At 52.3% G+C, this 13,921-nt stretch overlaps 7 protein-coding genes across 7 annotated transcripts in view; 4 read left to right on the top strand and 3 right to left on the bottom strand.

The window, feature by feature from the left end:
• Positions 1-38: 38 nt before the first annotated feature.
• Positions 39-1,796, top strand: A1O5_11464 (translation initiation factor eIF-2B subunit delta; the record flags this gene model as incomplete). Its single annotated transcript, XM_007752036.1, has 1 exon — positions 39-1,796. One exon carries the CDS (start codon positions 39-41, stop codon positions 1,794-1,796), a length of 1,758 nt encoding a protein of 585 aa, XP_007750226.1.
• Positions 1,797-3,834: 2,038 nt separating this feature from the next.
• On the top strand, positions 3,835-4,803 carry A1O5_11463 (uncharacterized protein; the record flags this gene model as incomplete). The annotated part of the gene is made up of 1 exon (XM_007752035.1): positions 3,835-4,803. One exon carries the CDS (start codon positions 3,835-3,837, stop codon positions 4,801-4,803), a length of 969 nt encoding a protein of 322 aa, XP_007750225.1.
• A 532-nt stretch (positions 4,804-5,335) lies between these two features.
• Positions 5,336-5,926, bottom strand: A1O5_11462 (uncharacterized protein; the record flags this gene model as incomplete). Its single annotated transcript, XM_007752034.1, has 1 exon — positions 5,336-5,926. One exon carries the CDS (start codon positions 5,924-5,926, stop codon positions 5,336-5,338), a length of 591 nt encoding a protein of 196 aa, XP_007750224.1.
• Positions 5,927-7,249: 1,323 nt separating this feature from the next.
• On the top strand, positions 7,250-8,175 carry A1O5_11461 (uncharacterized protein; the record flags this gene model as incomplete). Its single annotated transcript, XM_007752033.1, has 2 exons — positions 7,250-7,733; positions 7,796-8,175. The coding sequence occupies 2 exons, from the start codon at positions 7,250-7,252 to the stop codon at positions 8,173-8,175; spliced, it is 864 nt and encodes a 287-aa protein (XP_007750223.1).
• An 876-nt stretch (positions 8,176-9,051) lies between these two features.
• A1O5_11460 (uncharacterized protein) lies at positions 9,052-9,657 on the top strand (the record flags this gene model as incomplete). Its single annotated transcript, XM_007752032.1, has 1 exon — positions 9,052-9,657. One exon carries the CDS (start codon positions 9,052-9,054, stop codon positions 9,655-9,657), a length of 606 nt encoding a protein of 201 aa, XP_007750222.1.
• Positions 9,658-9,828: 171 nt separating this feature from the next.
• A1O5_11459 (DNA polymerase alpha subunit B) lies at positions 9,829-11,968 on the bottom strand (the record flags this gene model as incomplete). Its single annotated transcript, XM_007752031.1, has 4 exons — positions 9,829-10,002; positions 10,071-11,364; positions 11,418-11,567; positions 11,631-11,968. The coding sequence occupies 4 exons, from the start codon at positions 11,966-11,968 to the stop codon at positions 9,829-9,831; spliced, it is 1,956 nt and encodes a 651-aa protein (XP_007750221.1).
• A 604-nt stretch (positions 11,969-12,572) lies between these two features.
• The window catches only part of A1O5_11458 (uncharacterized protein), a gene marked incomplete at both ends in the record, with an annotated part of 1,539 nt that continues 190 nt past the window's right edge, over positions 12,573-13,921 (bottom strand). The window contains 4 exons of the mRNA XM_007752030.1: positions 12,573-12,910; positions 12,988-13,344; positions 13,404-13,553; positions 13,619-13,861. Coding sequence (XP_007750220.1) covers positions 12,573-12,910; positions 12,988-13,344; positions 13,404-13,553; positions 13,619-13,861 — 1,088 coding nt within the window. The remainder of the gene's footprint in view (positions 12,911-12,987; positions 13,345-13,403; positions 13,554-13,618; positions 13,862-13,921) is intronic.

Genomic DNA, 13,921 nt, shown 5'->3' with positions numbered 1-13,921 from the left:
ACTGTTTGAAGATCTCGTGACCAAGCAGTCCGCCAGCAATGGCCGAATCAAAGCCAATTGCGGCTAGTGGGAACATCCTTCTCAACCCAGAGGCCGCGTCTTTCACTATGCCCTCCCCGGGAGGAGAGACCCTTGTGAACGGAACAACTCAAAATCCTCAGCCGACGACGGCGAATGGAAATGGACAGACGAAAGATGCAAAGAAATCGAAACCCCGGCCCGAAACGGCGCCTCGAACGACCACAGAACAAAACGTAGCCGAAGCAGGAGCTGGAGCGAAATTGACCGGCGCGCAGTTGAAGAAACAGAAGGCAGCCGAAAAGGCAGCGAGAAGAGCAGAAAAGGTCGCTGAGAAAGGAGCCCAGGCCGTGGCACAAGCACAGGCCCAGGCCCAAGGCCAGGCTGGATCGCTAGGGGGAAGGTCAGAAGCGCAAAGGCGGCCGTCGACCACGAAGAGAGAAAGCGACGCAGGTCCGCATCATAAACGGACACTCTCAGGCAAGATCTTGCCCATACGAGGCGCCGTTCAGCAACAGCAACAACTGCCTCAAGGGCCAACGGGTCCAGAGAAAGAGAAGCGTCATGAACTCAAGCGTGTGCCCATGTTCTCTCACCTCTACCCCAGAGAGAAGAAAGCCACCTTATCCGGAGCTGGACGAGAAATTCACCCCGCTGTGATCTCGCTAGGGTTGCAACTACGCGACTACGTTATCTGCGGCGGCAATGCGCGCTGTGTGGCCACCTTGCTTGCCTTCAAGAAGGTTATCCAGACCTACACCACTCCTCCTGGCGTGGCGCTTTCGAGACATCTCCTCACCCATCTCAATCACCAAATTGCCTACCTCCGCAATGCGCGACCTTTATGCATGAGCCAAGGGAACAGCATCCGATGGCTGAAGAACTTGATCTCCACGCAACCCGTCGAAGCCACCGACAGCGAAGCCAAGCAAAGTCTTTGTCAGGCCATCGACTTGTTTATCCGTGAGAGGATCACGCTGGCCGACGAAGTAATCGCCCGGGAAGCCAGTTCGCGGATTCAAGACGGAGACGTGGTTGTGACATACGGGAAGAGCAGTATCGTGGAAAAAACACTCCTCGCCGCGCATCAGCAGGGGAAGAGCTTCAAAGTCATTGTCGTTGACTCGAGGCCGATGTTCGAAGGCAAAAACCACGCGCAATGCCTCATACGTGCAGGTTTGAAAGTCCATTACAGTCTACTCTCGGGCCTGGCAGATATCCTTGACAACCGATCTGAATCCGTCACAAAATGCCTTCTAGGTGCCTCGGCGATGCTAGGCAATGGGCGTCTACTTTCTCGTGCTGGTTCGGCCATGGTAGCCATGATGGCGAAAGAATCAAACAAGAACAAGGGCCGGAACGTGCCCGTTATTGTCTTGTGCGAGACAGTCAAATTCACGGCGAAGGCCGCGCTCGACAGTATCATTATGAATGAGCTGGGCGAGCCAGATGCACTGGTTGAGACGACTGAAGCCGATATCTTATCCTCAATGAAATCGCTTGCTGAGACCAATACGGCGGGGAAAAGCACAAATAAGAAGCCGAACCAGCATAAGGATAAACAGGATGAAGACGACGTGGACGAAAGGAACACTTCTTCGAATACTAATGGTTTGGAGGACTGGAGAGATCAGCCGAACCTGTTTCTATTGAATCTCATGTACGATGTAACGCCGGCGGAGTTTCTGGACCTGGTGGTATGCGAATTGGGCAGTTTGCCGCCTCGAGCGGTGCCGGTGGTCAACGGTGTACATGGAGATGATCAAGCTTTAGCTTGATGGCCTACGGGGGCATGGCTCCTTTTTTTTTTTTCTCCTTTCTCGGGGCTGTCTGTCTATGTCTTTCTGGGTTCAATGGCAAGATTGTTCAGTATGCCGGACGTGTGTGTCTTCGAAAAGCAGACACTCCTATCCAAGCAGTGAAGGAACGGATGAGCGTGATGCCTCTAGCGAGCGACCGGAGAGACAGCTGCAGTATGGGCGGAATAGCACATCCCAAATCAAATCTAACCTGGCTCCGGCCCGACCTGAATCCCTGATTGAAGAAAGGCGGTGACAAGCAAGAATAGGATGTGGCATGAATGGTGAAGAAGAAGGTTGACAGAAAGGATTTTCCATTTCCAGATCAGATCAGATCAGACACATGTTATGTCTGTTTGGCTGTAATCCGACCCAGTCTGTTTCAGTCCACCGTCTAGCACGTACGTATGTAGCATGCCCTCTTTTTTTTTTTCTTTCTTTCCGCCAAATGCTTGCAATAGGAAGCAGCGACGACCGTCATACTCCCATTGATGATAAAAAGTCATAAACCCCCTTTCTCCACGCATTGGTGAACCATCTAGAGGAGTTCTCTCCGTCACGCTGGCTGTCTGGTAGCATGTGATACAGGCTCACTCCCTCATTCCCTCAGCAAAAAGCCCCACCCCCTCGCAATCCTTCCATACTATGCTCTCCTCTTCGGCGAGGACCTCTCGTGATCACTTCCGTCATCAAAGCATCCATAGAACTGATTCCTCGCCAGCCCAACTAATTCGCAATTTTTCGCCTAGGATTTATCGGTGCTATTCCAGTGGGGGTGCGTATATTAGCCGGGGCATTTTTTCCATCTTTGAGGTACACATTGCACTTCGGGGTCCTCTATTCACAGGCAGAGAGGGGTTTCATGCACATACCTTGATGAACCCGATATCCTGGCTTTTCTCCCGGAAGCATTGACGGCAGATGTTCAGGCCGTATTTGCGGATCAGACCGGCTTTGTGGGTGCAAACGCGGCTGTTGAAACACAGACGGGTTAGCAGGGGTGTGTCTCTGAGGTACCAAACAGCATTATAACTCGGTTCAAAACGTGGGACGCTGGGATGTCGATCGCATTGAGTTTCTGATGCTTCGCGTCGTGCATTTGATATTGATTGTCCCGACGATGCAAGAAGGATCAAATCTGCTGCCTGATAATCGAGAGAGCCTCTTCCATCATATTCTAACAGACCACCTCTTAAAAATGGCACAAATGCATACAAATGTTCCCTTCGGAGTTGGAGGACGGTTGAAAGCACGTACCAGGCGCGAGAACCCTTGCCAAAGTTTCGGGGCCGGGAGTACCAAACGCTCTCGTGAGACATGATTGCGGATTTGTATCTAGCTCTCTTGCAAGGAGGATCGGAAAGGATAGCGTTCTGTCGGGGGCTTCTGGACGTGGAAAATATGTCAGAACTTCTGTCGCAGGCACGTAGGCAAATCTGATGGGAGGATCTTGGATCTTGTTGATGGTGCGCTGACGGTAGTGGCCGGAGCGCATTTAAGGGAAGGAAGACTCACTGTTCAAGCTGGCGACAACTGATCGTTTGGTGTGTTGGAAGGAGCCTGCAATGTTGGAGTCGTGAAAGTTCTCGATCGGATTTCAGAATGTGGGTTCCGCAATGCCAAGGAATGCCTAGTCACGTGCTTTTGTCCGCCAAGATCGGATGCTCATTGGTCCAACTGAGAAGACCGCTTCGCTCGCAGCAGCCCTACCCAATACGAAGTAACGAATACATATTGTGCTATGTACACGGCCTTATCCCACTCGCTTCGAACTTGGAACTTGCATTAGTGGTGCCAGTCCATAACCTGCAAGCTCCTGGTTCTCAAGCGGTGGTGTCTCTCCGCATAATGGCCCTGCATTGCTCAGTGCACGTCTGACGTGCCGTGGAGAGTGAAAGCTCCTGACTCCAACTCTCTCAACACAAGCCACTCGTATCCTGAACTACACCCGCGGTAAGTCTTTATCTCGGAGACAGAAAAATACGGCCTGTGAATCTGTTTCATCATCGAGATCATTATGCCTGGCCTAAGAGTTGCCTTCACAGGTGGCTCGGGCAAAGTAGGCCGACATGTGATCAAAGAACTCCTCCACTATGGCCACCAGGTCATCAACCTCGACCTCGTCGACCTTGCATCCTCCTCCACAGACATGCCTGAGCTGAAAGACGTTCATACCATAAAATGTGACCTCACCGACAGCGGCCAGGTCTTCAGCAGCCTCAACACGCACATGAAATTAGGTGAACCGTTCTCTGCGGAACCGCCTCGACCTCCAGATGCGGTGATCCACTTCGCCGGGATCAATAAGCCCATGGTTGTCTCTGACGGAGAGACATTCCGGATAAATGTTATGGGGACGCACAATGTGGTCGAAGCGGCATGTAAGCTAGGGATCAAGAAGATCATCATTGCAAGCAGCATCACCGTCTACGGCGTTGCCTTCGGCCTGGGCAATTTGGAGTATGCCTCTTTTCCAGTTACGGAAGAAGCAGATTGTAATCCGACGGACCCATATGCGTTATCCAAGCTGTGCGGAGAGAGGATTGCACGGAGCTATGCTGCAAAGTTCGGTGTGGATATATACTGCCTGAGGATTGGGAGGGTGTTCGAGCCAGATGAATACAACAGCGACATGTTCTGGGGATACGTCAATGAGCCGGAGAAGTGGTTTCAGCACGGCTGGTCTTACGCCGATGCTAGAGATCTGGGTCAAATGTGCCACCGTGGGCTTGCGAAGTCAGATCTGGGGTTCCAGATTTTCAATGCCGTGAACGACACCAGAACCAACTCCGAGGGGGATACGAACGAGTTCCTGCGACGGCTGTACCCGCATATTCCGCACTCGAGAAAAATGGACGAGTATGAAGCGCCGATCAGCAATAGCAAGATACGACTACTGTTGGATTTTAATGAACAGCATAAGTGGATGGCTTATTATGTTGCGAGATTGACTAGACCTAGCGTGTCGGCAGGCCGGGTCGAGTGAAGGTCTGGGGCTTTATATTACAAAATGCTCAAGAGCATGGAGAGACCTCGCAGGTGATCCTTCCGCGGCTTCATTTGCCCCCTTTGCGCAAGCCATTCCGATAACTATTTGGCTGTGCCCAGGTCATCCCCGAGCACCCAGCAGTCTCCGTCGAACAAGAGATTAGTAACAATGTCTAATCAGTGTGTAAGATGGGTATCGCCGGTCAGTCCGCCAGGCTTGTCCGTTGAAATAAACTGTGAGATTTAGTAGTCTAGGATATCTTGCAAGTTACAATCAGAGAGAGTAGTCATAGACACCGAGATGCAGATGTTCATGGCCGATTACTACCGGTTTGTCAAGGGGACATTACAAAAGGCCATAAGGATGCGTGTCAATGGAATTACAATTCATATCCGCTAATACAAAATTTCATGCTCCGTGCGTGTATCCCGCCAGCCCTTCCCCTCATCAATACATTAAGAAGAGGAACTATGGTACATTTGTTGCCGAGTAGAAACTTCGTTTTTCTGGGGGTTTCAGATGGACCTTTTTAGATGCCCCTGGCACATCCATCGGCGGCATGGATGTTCAGAGGACCCTTGCACATCCACCTGCTTGGGAAGCCATCTGCAATCCACCAGATTTGGTAGCTGTGGATTGCGGCGAGGGTGCCTGCTGCATCCTGGCACGCGTAGAAGAAGTTGCGGCCGTGGTTCTGCAGAGATCCGTTCCAGGTGAAGCTGAACTCGTTGGTGCGAGTGCCGACGGGTGCAGAGCCGTGTGGTGGGCTGAAGCCGATGGGTTTCGACTGTCGAGGCACGACGTACATGTTCTGCCAGCCGGTCGGGCTGCTGTGGATGGACTGGAATGTAATTCTGTCGCTGCCGCCCCTGGCACCAGAGACGATCAGCGGCTCTGAGTAGGTTTGGTACTTGATCTGGCCGATGTAGGCGGAGCCGTTGGCGTAAAACAGGCTGTAGGACTGTAGCTCGCCCATGTTGAAGCGACCACCTCCGATGGCGAGATCATAGGTGTTAGGGTCGCGAGCCTCGAGGTCGCTGACTTCGGGGGCTTCAACAGGCGCGGCTGTTGTGAGGCCGAGAAAGGCTGCAGCAGCAGCAAGGAGGACGATTGGTTTCATTGCGAACGATTGGAGAGGGCTCAGTGTGTTACGAGTGACCACTGGAGTATACTCAGTGTAGAGAAGGCGAGTGAACAAATCTTGTGGATTTGATTGCGAGGAACATGCAGAGAGGACTGGCCAGAACACGGTCTATATATAGACAATTTGTTAAATGCATGGGCTGATCTGCTTTCTAGTACTGTCCACCCATCTCTCTCGGTATGTGGGCTTGGGCACGGGGAATCTGAAACATGAGGAATCAGAGAGCAAGGAATTAACCAGCGTGCCCCTTGCAGCAGGGTCTACCCCAGCCCAAATAGTCGTGCCTGTTGAGGGCATTAACCATGAGTGACCTCTCCGAAAGGGCAGGTGAGAAAATCATGCCATGAAAATGTACTGGTACTTGACGTGGGAAAAAAATAGTAACAAGTAGCTCGGTACCGTTGGATCATGGCCATATAACACCACTTAGCCTTGCCTTGGAGATCGAATGCTTTTCAACCGACTGGTATGTCTCAACATAGCCTTGGTCGTAGCCAGTCAGAGCCCGTCGCTGAAGCGCGGGACAAGCAGACTTGTCGAGATGGAGGCAAAGAGTAATGTGAGAATCGGGAATGGCTTGGCAGTCACGAACAGAGAGTGGTGGGATTCCTGCTCCAGGATCGACAGGAACAGGTTTTGCAGAGATACGCCTGTGTGGAAAAAATATCTCAGAGCAACAGTCGATGTGGGAAGCGAAGGAAGTTGGCGGAAGCTCTTGACGACTTGCGGGGACCGCTAGTCGGGTTTGGGAAAGGCGGCCTTTCTCTTTGACGATAATCGCACCATAATCGAACCACCTCGCTCGGTGCCAATAAGAGACGCCTCCCATCTTCCAGTCGACATCACACGGCATCATACGTGGTGCCACTGCCGGATGGATACACAGCCCCTGGAAAAACCGAAAAGATGTCTTTGAAATGGTGTCTCGGCATCTTGTCCTCCTGTGGCCCGCACTGGTATCCTGTCTTGATTTGCGCTTGGCCAGCATCACATTCTCGTGAAGCTCACGCGACCTACTTGAAGGGCTTCTGGCCAAAGTCCGAGCTACCAACGGCAGGATTCAAACCCGTGACCTCCTTGTACGCAGTACTTTAATAGGCTGGATCTCACATGATCCCACTATACAAGTCTGCCCTGGTCCGGTTTCCCCAGACTACTTGGTAGATGCCAAAATCCCTTAGTCTTTAAATTATCCCAGCCCAAGTCAACGCCTATCGAAAATATTTCGATCCAGGTCGCCCATCATCTAACGAGACTGAGTGAATATTAATATTCCCAAGGTTGAATGTCGACGTTAAGATGGACACAACAGTGGATGCAAAATCGATTGGGAAGATGATCCATGTGGCATGCAAACATCACCACTGCCGCAAGCACGCCAAGCAACATGTGCCCGAGCCCACACAACTGCCAACCACAGCACCAAGGATCGGAGAGGAATGGCCTCCGGAATTCTTGCACTGTGGAATATGGCCACCTCCGCAGAAACCGCCCTCCGAGCCAGAAGCTGAGATCAACGTGCGCCCCAGGCCAAAGGTCAAGGTGCCTAAAAAACAAGGACCTGTCGAAGTTTATCCAGATAACATACCAAACATCGACGGGGATGGCAGCGACAGTGAGTCTGAATCAGATGGATCAGAAGAGAATGAGGATGGTGACCAGGCCATCACCCCTGCAGAGCCATTGACGGTGGGGTGGACGGAGCTTTCGGAGGCGATCGATACCTTGAAGATCGTCACAAATGGTGCCGGTAAAGATGGAGATCAAAACGGAAACGATCACAGTATGTAAACTTGTTGTGGTTGCCACAAGTTTCTCAGTACCGCTCACACATCATTTTTACAGGATTGACTAACGTCATCCATACTCTAGTCAAGGCTCCGTACTCTGTGCTCAAGCTTGTCGCCAGGCACGGCAATGGCGAGGGGGCTCCTCGCCGAGCCAACGATGCCAACAAATCTCCACGGAAAAAACTCTTCGACCAAGAGATCGTCGCCGAGGGTCAGGCTCGCGTGGAGATAGCTGACTATCTTGACAGCTTGATCGACCATGGAGAATACGAAGAAGGCTACGGGTGTGTATGGCCGCTCGAGGACTACCGTCGGGCGGGATGGGCAAAGGAGATGGTCGCCGCGTATCCGGTCGAGTGTGCCGAGTTTGTACGAAAGGTCCATCAGGAGTGCCACAACCGCCACCAAGCGGAACCGGAACCAGATTGTCTATGAAAAAAAAAAAAGACGGATGAAAATTACGACATTCCTGCCTGTCATTTAGCTAGCAGCAAAATGAACATGGTGGTTCGAATGTGGACGGGGCAGTGCATGCCGGCCAACACGGGAATTCTACAGAGGATGGACAACATCTACGGAGTCTAACGGAATACTACAAATGTATCAGCATTATGGAATTTTTTTTCTATCTTTGGTCCAGCGCGACCCCTCATGGGAAGGACAAAAATTTCAATGTCCGAAAGATAGGGGAGCATATAGGGGAGATAGCACACGTCCACAGAACCTACCAACCGAGCTCTACCTGTACTTAACTTGTGAAAGCTACCGACTGCCCTACTCTCCAGCAAAGTGTCCTATCTCTTGCTCTCCAAGATAAACCCCTTCGAATCCGTGTCGTAACAGTGCATGTATGTAGACGATGAGGTACAAAAGCAGAGGGGGGGAGTCGCAGTTTGGTTTAGATGTGCCTAAGTGATTCTGTCCGCGGCAAGGCTGAGCAAGGCTGAGCAAGGCTGCCGGTTGGAAATTGTGACGCAATGAGGCTGAGATATTTTTCACCTCACGCTTTGTTTACAGATCCTTGCATCGGCACTTCAACGTCTTTTCTCGTCTCGTCTCCAATTACCTACTCGCACGTCCTCCTATTTCCCCCTCCTGTATCACATATTATACACAGCCTGTAGTCTGCGGTTTAGCTCGGCCTCACGAAAAGCCCAAGCAATGGTATGTCCACTTGTCCGTCCGTTTGAATCTGCCCCGATCCCACCACACGCCCACCACCTTAAGCCTGCAGAGAACCGTTAATTAATTAAACTGGTTTGTGTGTGGGAGAGAAAACAGTCGCGCGATTCCTCCGCATCATACGTCCACATGCACGCGTCGCGCCTAGCAGACGTGTTCGAAGAGTTCTGCCGCCCACCGACCTCGACCGTGTTCGCGCTGTGCGGCGCGCACGCGGCGCAGTACCCGTTCCCTTCTTCTTCAGCACAACCCGGCGTCTCCGGGGTTGGAGGCGCGAATAATAGTGCGGCGGCGCTGCCCATGCAAGGAACTATTGCCGACGGCAGCGGCATGACCGCCCTGCCGGGCCACTACCTGCCGTTCGAGGAGATCACGCTCGCGCCGCACCTCATGCCTGTCAACCCGGAGGACGAGGACGACGTGGTCCCGGACATGCACGCCGCCTTCGGCATCAACCGCGCCTTGAACCAGAATCAGACCTCCGGCGTCATCGTCCCGGGCTCGGCCGCCTTTGCTGTGGCTGCCGGCGCCGGCGCCGACGGTGGAGCAATGGGTGCGGGCCAGGCCACGGGGGAAGCCAGTCAGGCGGGCGTCGCGAGGGATCCGGTATGGAGAGATTTAGGCATGGAAGGGTTGGTTGCGGATGCGTCAAGAAATGGAATTTCTACCGTCGGCAGGGAGACGCCGGGATATAGAAGAGAAGGGAAAAGGACGGGTCTATTGCTTCTCCGGTGACTGATGGAAAAGGCCAAAACGGGAGCATTACGCGTTATCGGGCTTACCGTTCATGAGAAACATGACATGCATTACACTAGCAGCATTGATACCCCAACTTTTATTGGTATTGTCGAGCAACGGGGGTCAGCCCAAGGAAAATCTATGTCCGGAACATCATACGGACAGTCATTATATCCTTACAACATCAACCCTCGCGCGTTCGAAAACATTATGGGCCACAGTTCTGGCCGACTTTTCCTCCTCTGATAAAGTGCGCGGATGCAACGAGATCTGGGAATACGTTCCGGCAGCCTTGCGCTTGGACAGTTGCCCCGGATTGATCACCATGACGCTGTCAACGACCTGTCAAACCATGATTAGCTCACTCGAAGTCACGAACCCTGGGGTTTGATTGGCTGCTTCGGACATACCTTGACGGAAGGAGTCAACATGCTCGGTAGAATTAGCACATCGGGCTTGACTTGCATCCATTCACCAAGCTTGAGATATCCCACATCCAGACATGCGCCCGTGGGTTTCACGACTCCATTACTGGAGAGTTTGTCTCTCGACATGGGCGGGAAGAGGGGGAAGAAATGCCGCTGCTCGATCAAACATCCAGGCAATCTGGTCAAGAGGTCTTGCCCCGGTCCGTGAGACAATTGCTCTCGACTTAGTTCGTATAAGATGTCTTGTGACGAGACTCCGAATACAACCTCGTTTAGTGAAATAAAAGACGGATTTGGCATCATCGTAACTTGCTTCGGCAGACCAAGGTTCTTCTTCGTCAGCCTTTCTTGTGGCCAGCTGACGTGTTTGCTCATTAAGTCTCGCGTGCTCGGGATCATGACCACCGCGATGCCGGGGACAGCGGAGCAAAGGCGCTGTAGAGGGTTAGAAATCCAGAGTCGGAAGAGCGCGACCAGACTCGCCTCCTGATCCAGCCCTCGCACGTCAGGTAAGTCGAAATCACCTGATGCAAGCATTGGGTGTTCAATGTCGAGAAAAGGTCCGGCAAGGATGATACCGTCGGCCATTGCTTCCTCGGCTTTCTCGCACAGGGCCTGAAAGGGTTCGAAGTCCAAGTTGTCGTCCGCAGTGAACGGACCAGATGCGATCATGATATTGAGTGGAGGAGGGCTAGAATCCTCTGAAACCTCGAGCCGCTCATTGATTCCCTCTATTCTGCTCGGTAATGAGGAGGGCATGGGGAGCTTTGGCACCGAGAGTACTTCCTTGACCGTGAAGTACAGCCCGGATGCATTTGCGCCGCGCAATCCAACGATCTGACCAGGGAAGAACTGATAAGATTGCAGACCATCCACTTTCAGAGGCACACGAAGTCCCGCACCCATTCGTCTCGACATCTCTAGGACGAGGGATGCTGCATTTAGCTTGCCATCAGCCGTATCGCATGCGATTCTCCCAACAGCAATGATCTCACTAGTGCTCTGTGCGGCGGCATTTCCGAATGCAGAGTCTTCGAGATTGTGAGCTTCCTGGATGAGAGCCAGGAAATCGTTGATTCGTTCATCCAGCCCCTCTGAAGACTCTCGAAGGCGCATTGCCATCGATTTGTACTCAAACTTATTATATTCCGTTCCCGAAACCAGGCGTAGTCGCGCTTGAGAGAAAGGAGCCATGGGCGCTTCGGCGGCGGAGAGATGTTCATTCAGCGTCTCAATGATTTGACCTGCATTCGGCCGTTCCGGGAATGGTATGCCTCTGTTCAATATTAGAAGTGGACATTTTCATAGCTTTTTAACGGAATGACATACGCGAGCGCGTCTATCTTTCCAGCTTTTCCTGGCGTTCTATTTGTGGTTTCCTGACGGCTGACCTTCCTGGGCACTGGAGAGTCGAAATCTGCCTTTCTCTTGACACTGCCGTTTCGTCGGGACATGGCATTCGGGGTGAGTTCATCCAACCTATTTCGCAGCGTCAGCATCTGGTTCACTTGACCTAGTGATACGGGCATTGTCGCAGCATACATCCCGAAGACGTCCGAAGTCCCAACGGCCCTAGGTGTAGCGTGAACGAGACTTTTTCTTTCAGACTTGACCGCAGACTTCGGGGCAGTCTGGTGTGTCCGCTCGCCCCTCTCGACGGAATCTTGCACGTCCTTTGCGAACATGCGTGCTGTCTCGATGTCCAGCTTCGTCTCCTCGCTTCCCATTTTCAGGCAATACACCTCCCATTTGATAAACAATTCGTCTGGCGTGAGGGAGTGGACGCCCAGGATCGACTCCAGGACGCCTAGGATGTCCGGGGACAAGCCGTTCCCGGCGGGATCGAATGCTGCATTGAGATTTTCCTTCATACCGGCCATCGTAACGGAGATTCTTGGGTTGGGCAGATCGACCTGATTCGGGCGGCTCCTGTTGTTCTCGACCCTGGGGAAAAAGGACTACAGACGGTTGAATTGGAACGCGACGAGAGACGCGTTAATTGATGCCAAGATTTGGTGTTGTTACCAACCGCTTTTGGAATTGGCAGACTCGGCAGGTTCGGCCAGTCTCGGAGTACAAATCAGACAAAGAACCGACTTCCAGCGTCCATGAAAAGTTGGGCAAATTCATCTATTTATCAGCCGATGGTGTTGGTTCGACAGCAGCCGCATCGTCTATTACTATCTGCATCGTCGGCCTAATTTCCATTCTTCTCATTACTATACCCAGCTCGATCGAAGTTCGTTATGCTCGTATCCCTGCGATCAGCCATGTCGTTACGGCGCCATCCCGAAGACCCATGTGCAACGCCAGGCTTTCCCTCGTACATTGTGGTGTCCCTGTATCCTTGTTCGCCCCTGTCCTGTCGGTGGCATTGTTCAAGGCCCAGCCAACTCCAACGCCCTCCCCTATTCCCATCCTGTTCTTTTCGCTGAGGTATTCATCCATCGTACCTCGCGTGCGAGTTTCGCGAAAGACAGATCATCAAGCTCCATAGACCTTGTCGGCATTGACATGTCCATGCCCAGCACCGCCTTTCTCCTCGAGGCCGTCTACAAGCAAGTAATGCAAAATATCACTCAGACTCAATACTCCTTTCAGGTAATTCTGCTCGTCCACCACCATCAATCTATGGACCCTGGACTTCTTGATCGTTTCGAAGATGGTATCTAACCCATCTTCGAGTGAGCAGCAATATATGCCTGGGTGGGTAGGCGATCGGCAACTGAGAGCTTTGCCGACAGTCCATGTTAAGTTGCCGTAGTCGCCAGATTTGAGGATCTCGATTACGTCGACGGCTTCGAAGACGTTCAGGAGCATCCCTGTCACAGTTCAGTCAGCATTGTCCAAATCGAATCAAGGAAGGCCATGGAGCTGTTGAGGTGCATCCGTGACATACCCTCAGTCGTAACAACCGGCACACTGCTGATATTCTTGGTGACCATCTCATCAACCACATCCAAGACTGTGGTGTCCATACTACATCGCACGATGCCAGTATACGTGCCCAATTTTATCATCTCAAGTGGCTTCCTCAACATGTCCGTTTCTTTGACGTTCATGGAAATAAATTTGAGAATCCGGTATTGGGTTATGACCGAGGTGACCATGGTGCGTTGGGTGTCGCTATCATAGCTCACCAGGGGTATTCTCCGAGCGCGCGAGACAAGTTGTTTTCGGAGAGCGTCATAGAGGATGGCTTCGGGGGACGCGGAGACAGTTTCAGGGGGCTTGACGTTGAGGACTTTCTCGACATCTTGTGGAGAGTGAGTCTTGGTCGCTGTGTAATGTCTTGGATAGAGAGCATGTCCTCACCTTTTAAGTCGCTGAGCAACAATTTATCCACATCTTTCAGCTTGTCGGCATGGACATTGTAGTATCTAACGACGTTGAGGTAGTCGTTGACGGTCAACAGGCCAGCGTACGTGGAAGTATTCGAGTCCCATAGCGGTGCAGAGACAATGCCTAAACAATGCCATCATCAGTACAAGTTCCATCCGTCAGGCGTCGTCCCAAAGGCGAAGGCATACCACACTGGACCATGATCTGTAAGCTCTCTTTGACCGTAAGGCCGACATCGAGTTCGATCAGACGAAAGCTCAAGGGCAGCACGTCGTAACATTTGCGTGCTCGAAGGAAGTCCCGTATTGCCTGCAAGCCAGCTCTTTCATCTCGGTCTATGGGACGCTCAGATTTCGGTGGGGCAGGAGATGGTATGTTACGAGGAACCGCCTTGGGACGTAGGAGGTCTGATGGCCGGATGAAGGTGGCCTCTTGGGCGCCGTGATTAGCGGCAGCGGAAGAAGGAGGAGGAGGAGGAGGAGGAGGAGGAG

This window comes from Cladophialophora psammophila (genome assembly GCF_000585535.1).
Source record: "Cladophialophora psammophila CBS 110553 chromosome Unknown aczJe-supercont1.26, whole genome shotgun sequence".
Lineage (NCBI taxonomy): Eukaryota > Fungi > Ascomycota > Eurotiomycetes > Chaetothyriales > Herpotrichiellaceae > Cladophialophora > Cladophialophora psammophila.
Note: the sequence above shows the minus strand (reverse complement) of the source record. Positions and strands in the feature narration are given on the sequence as shown.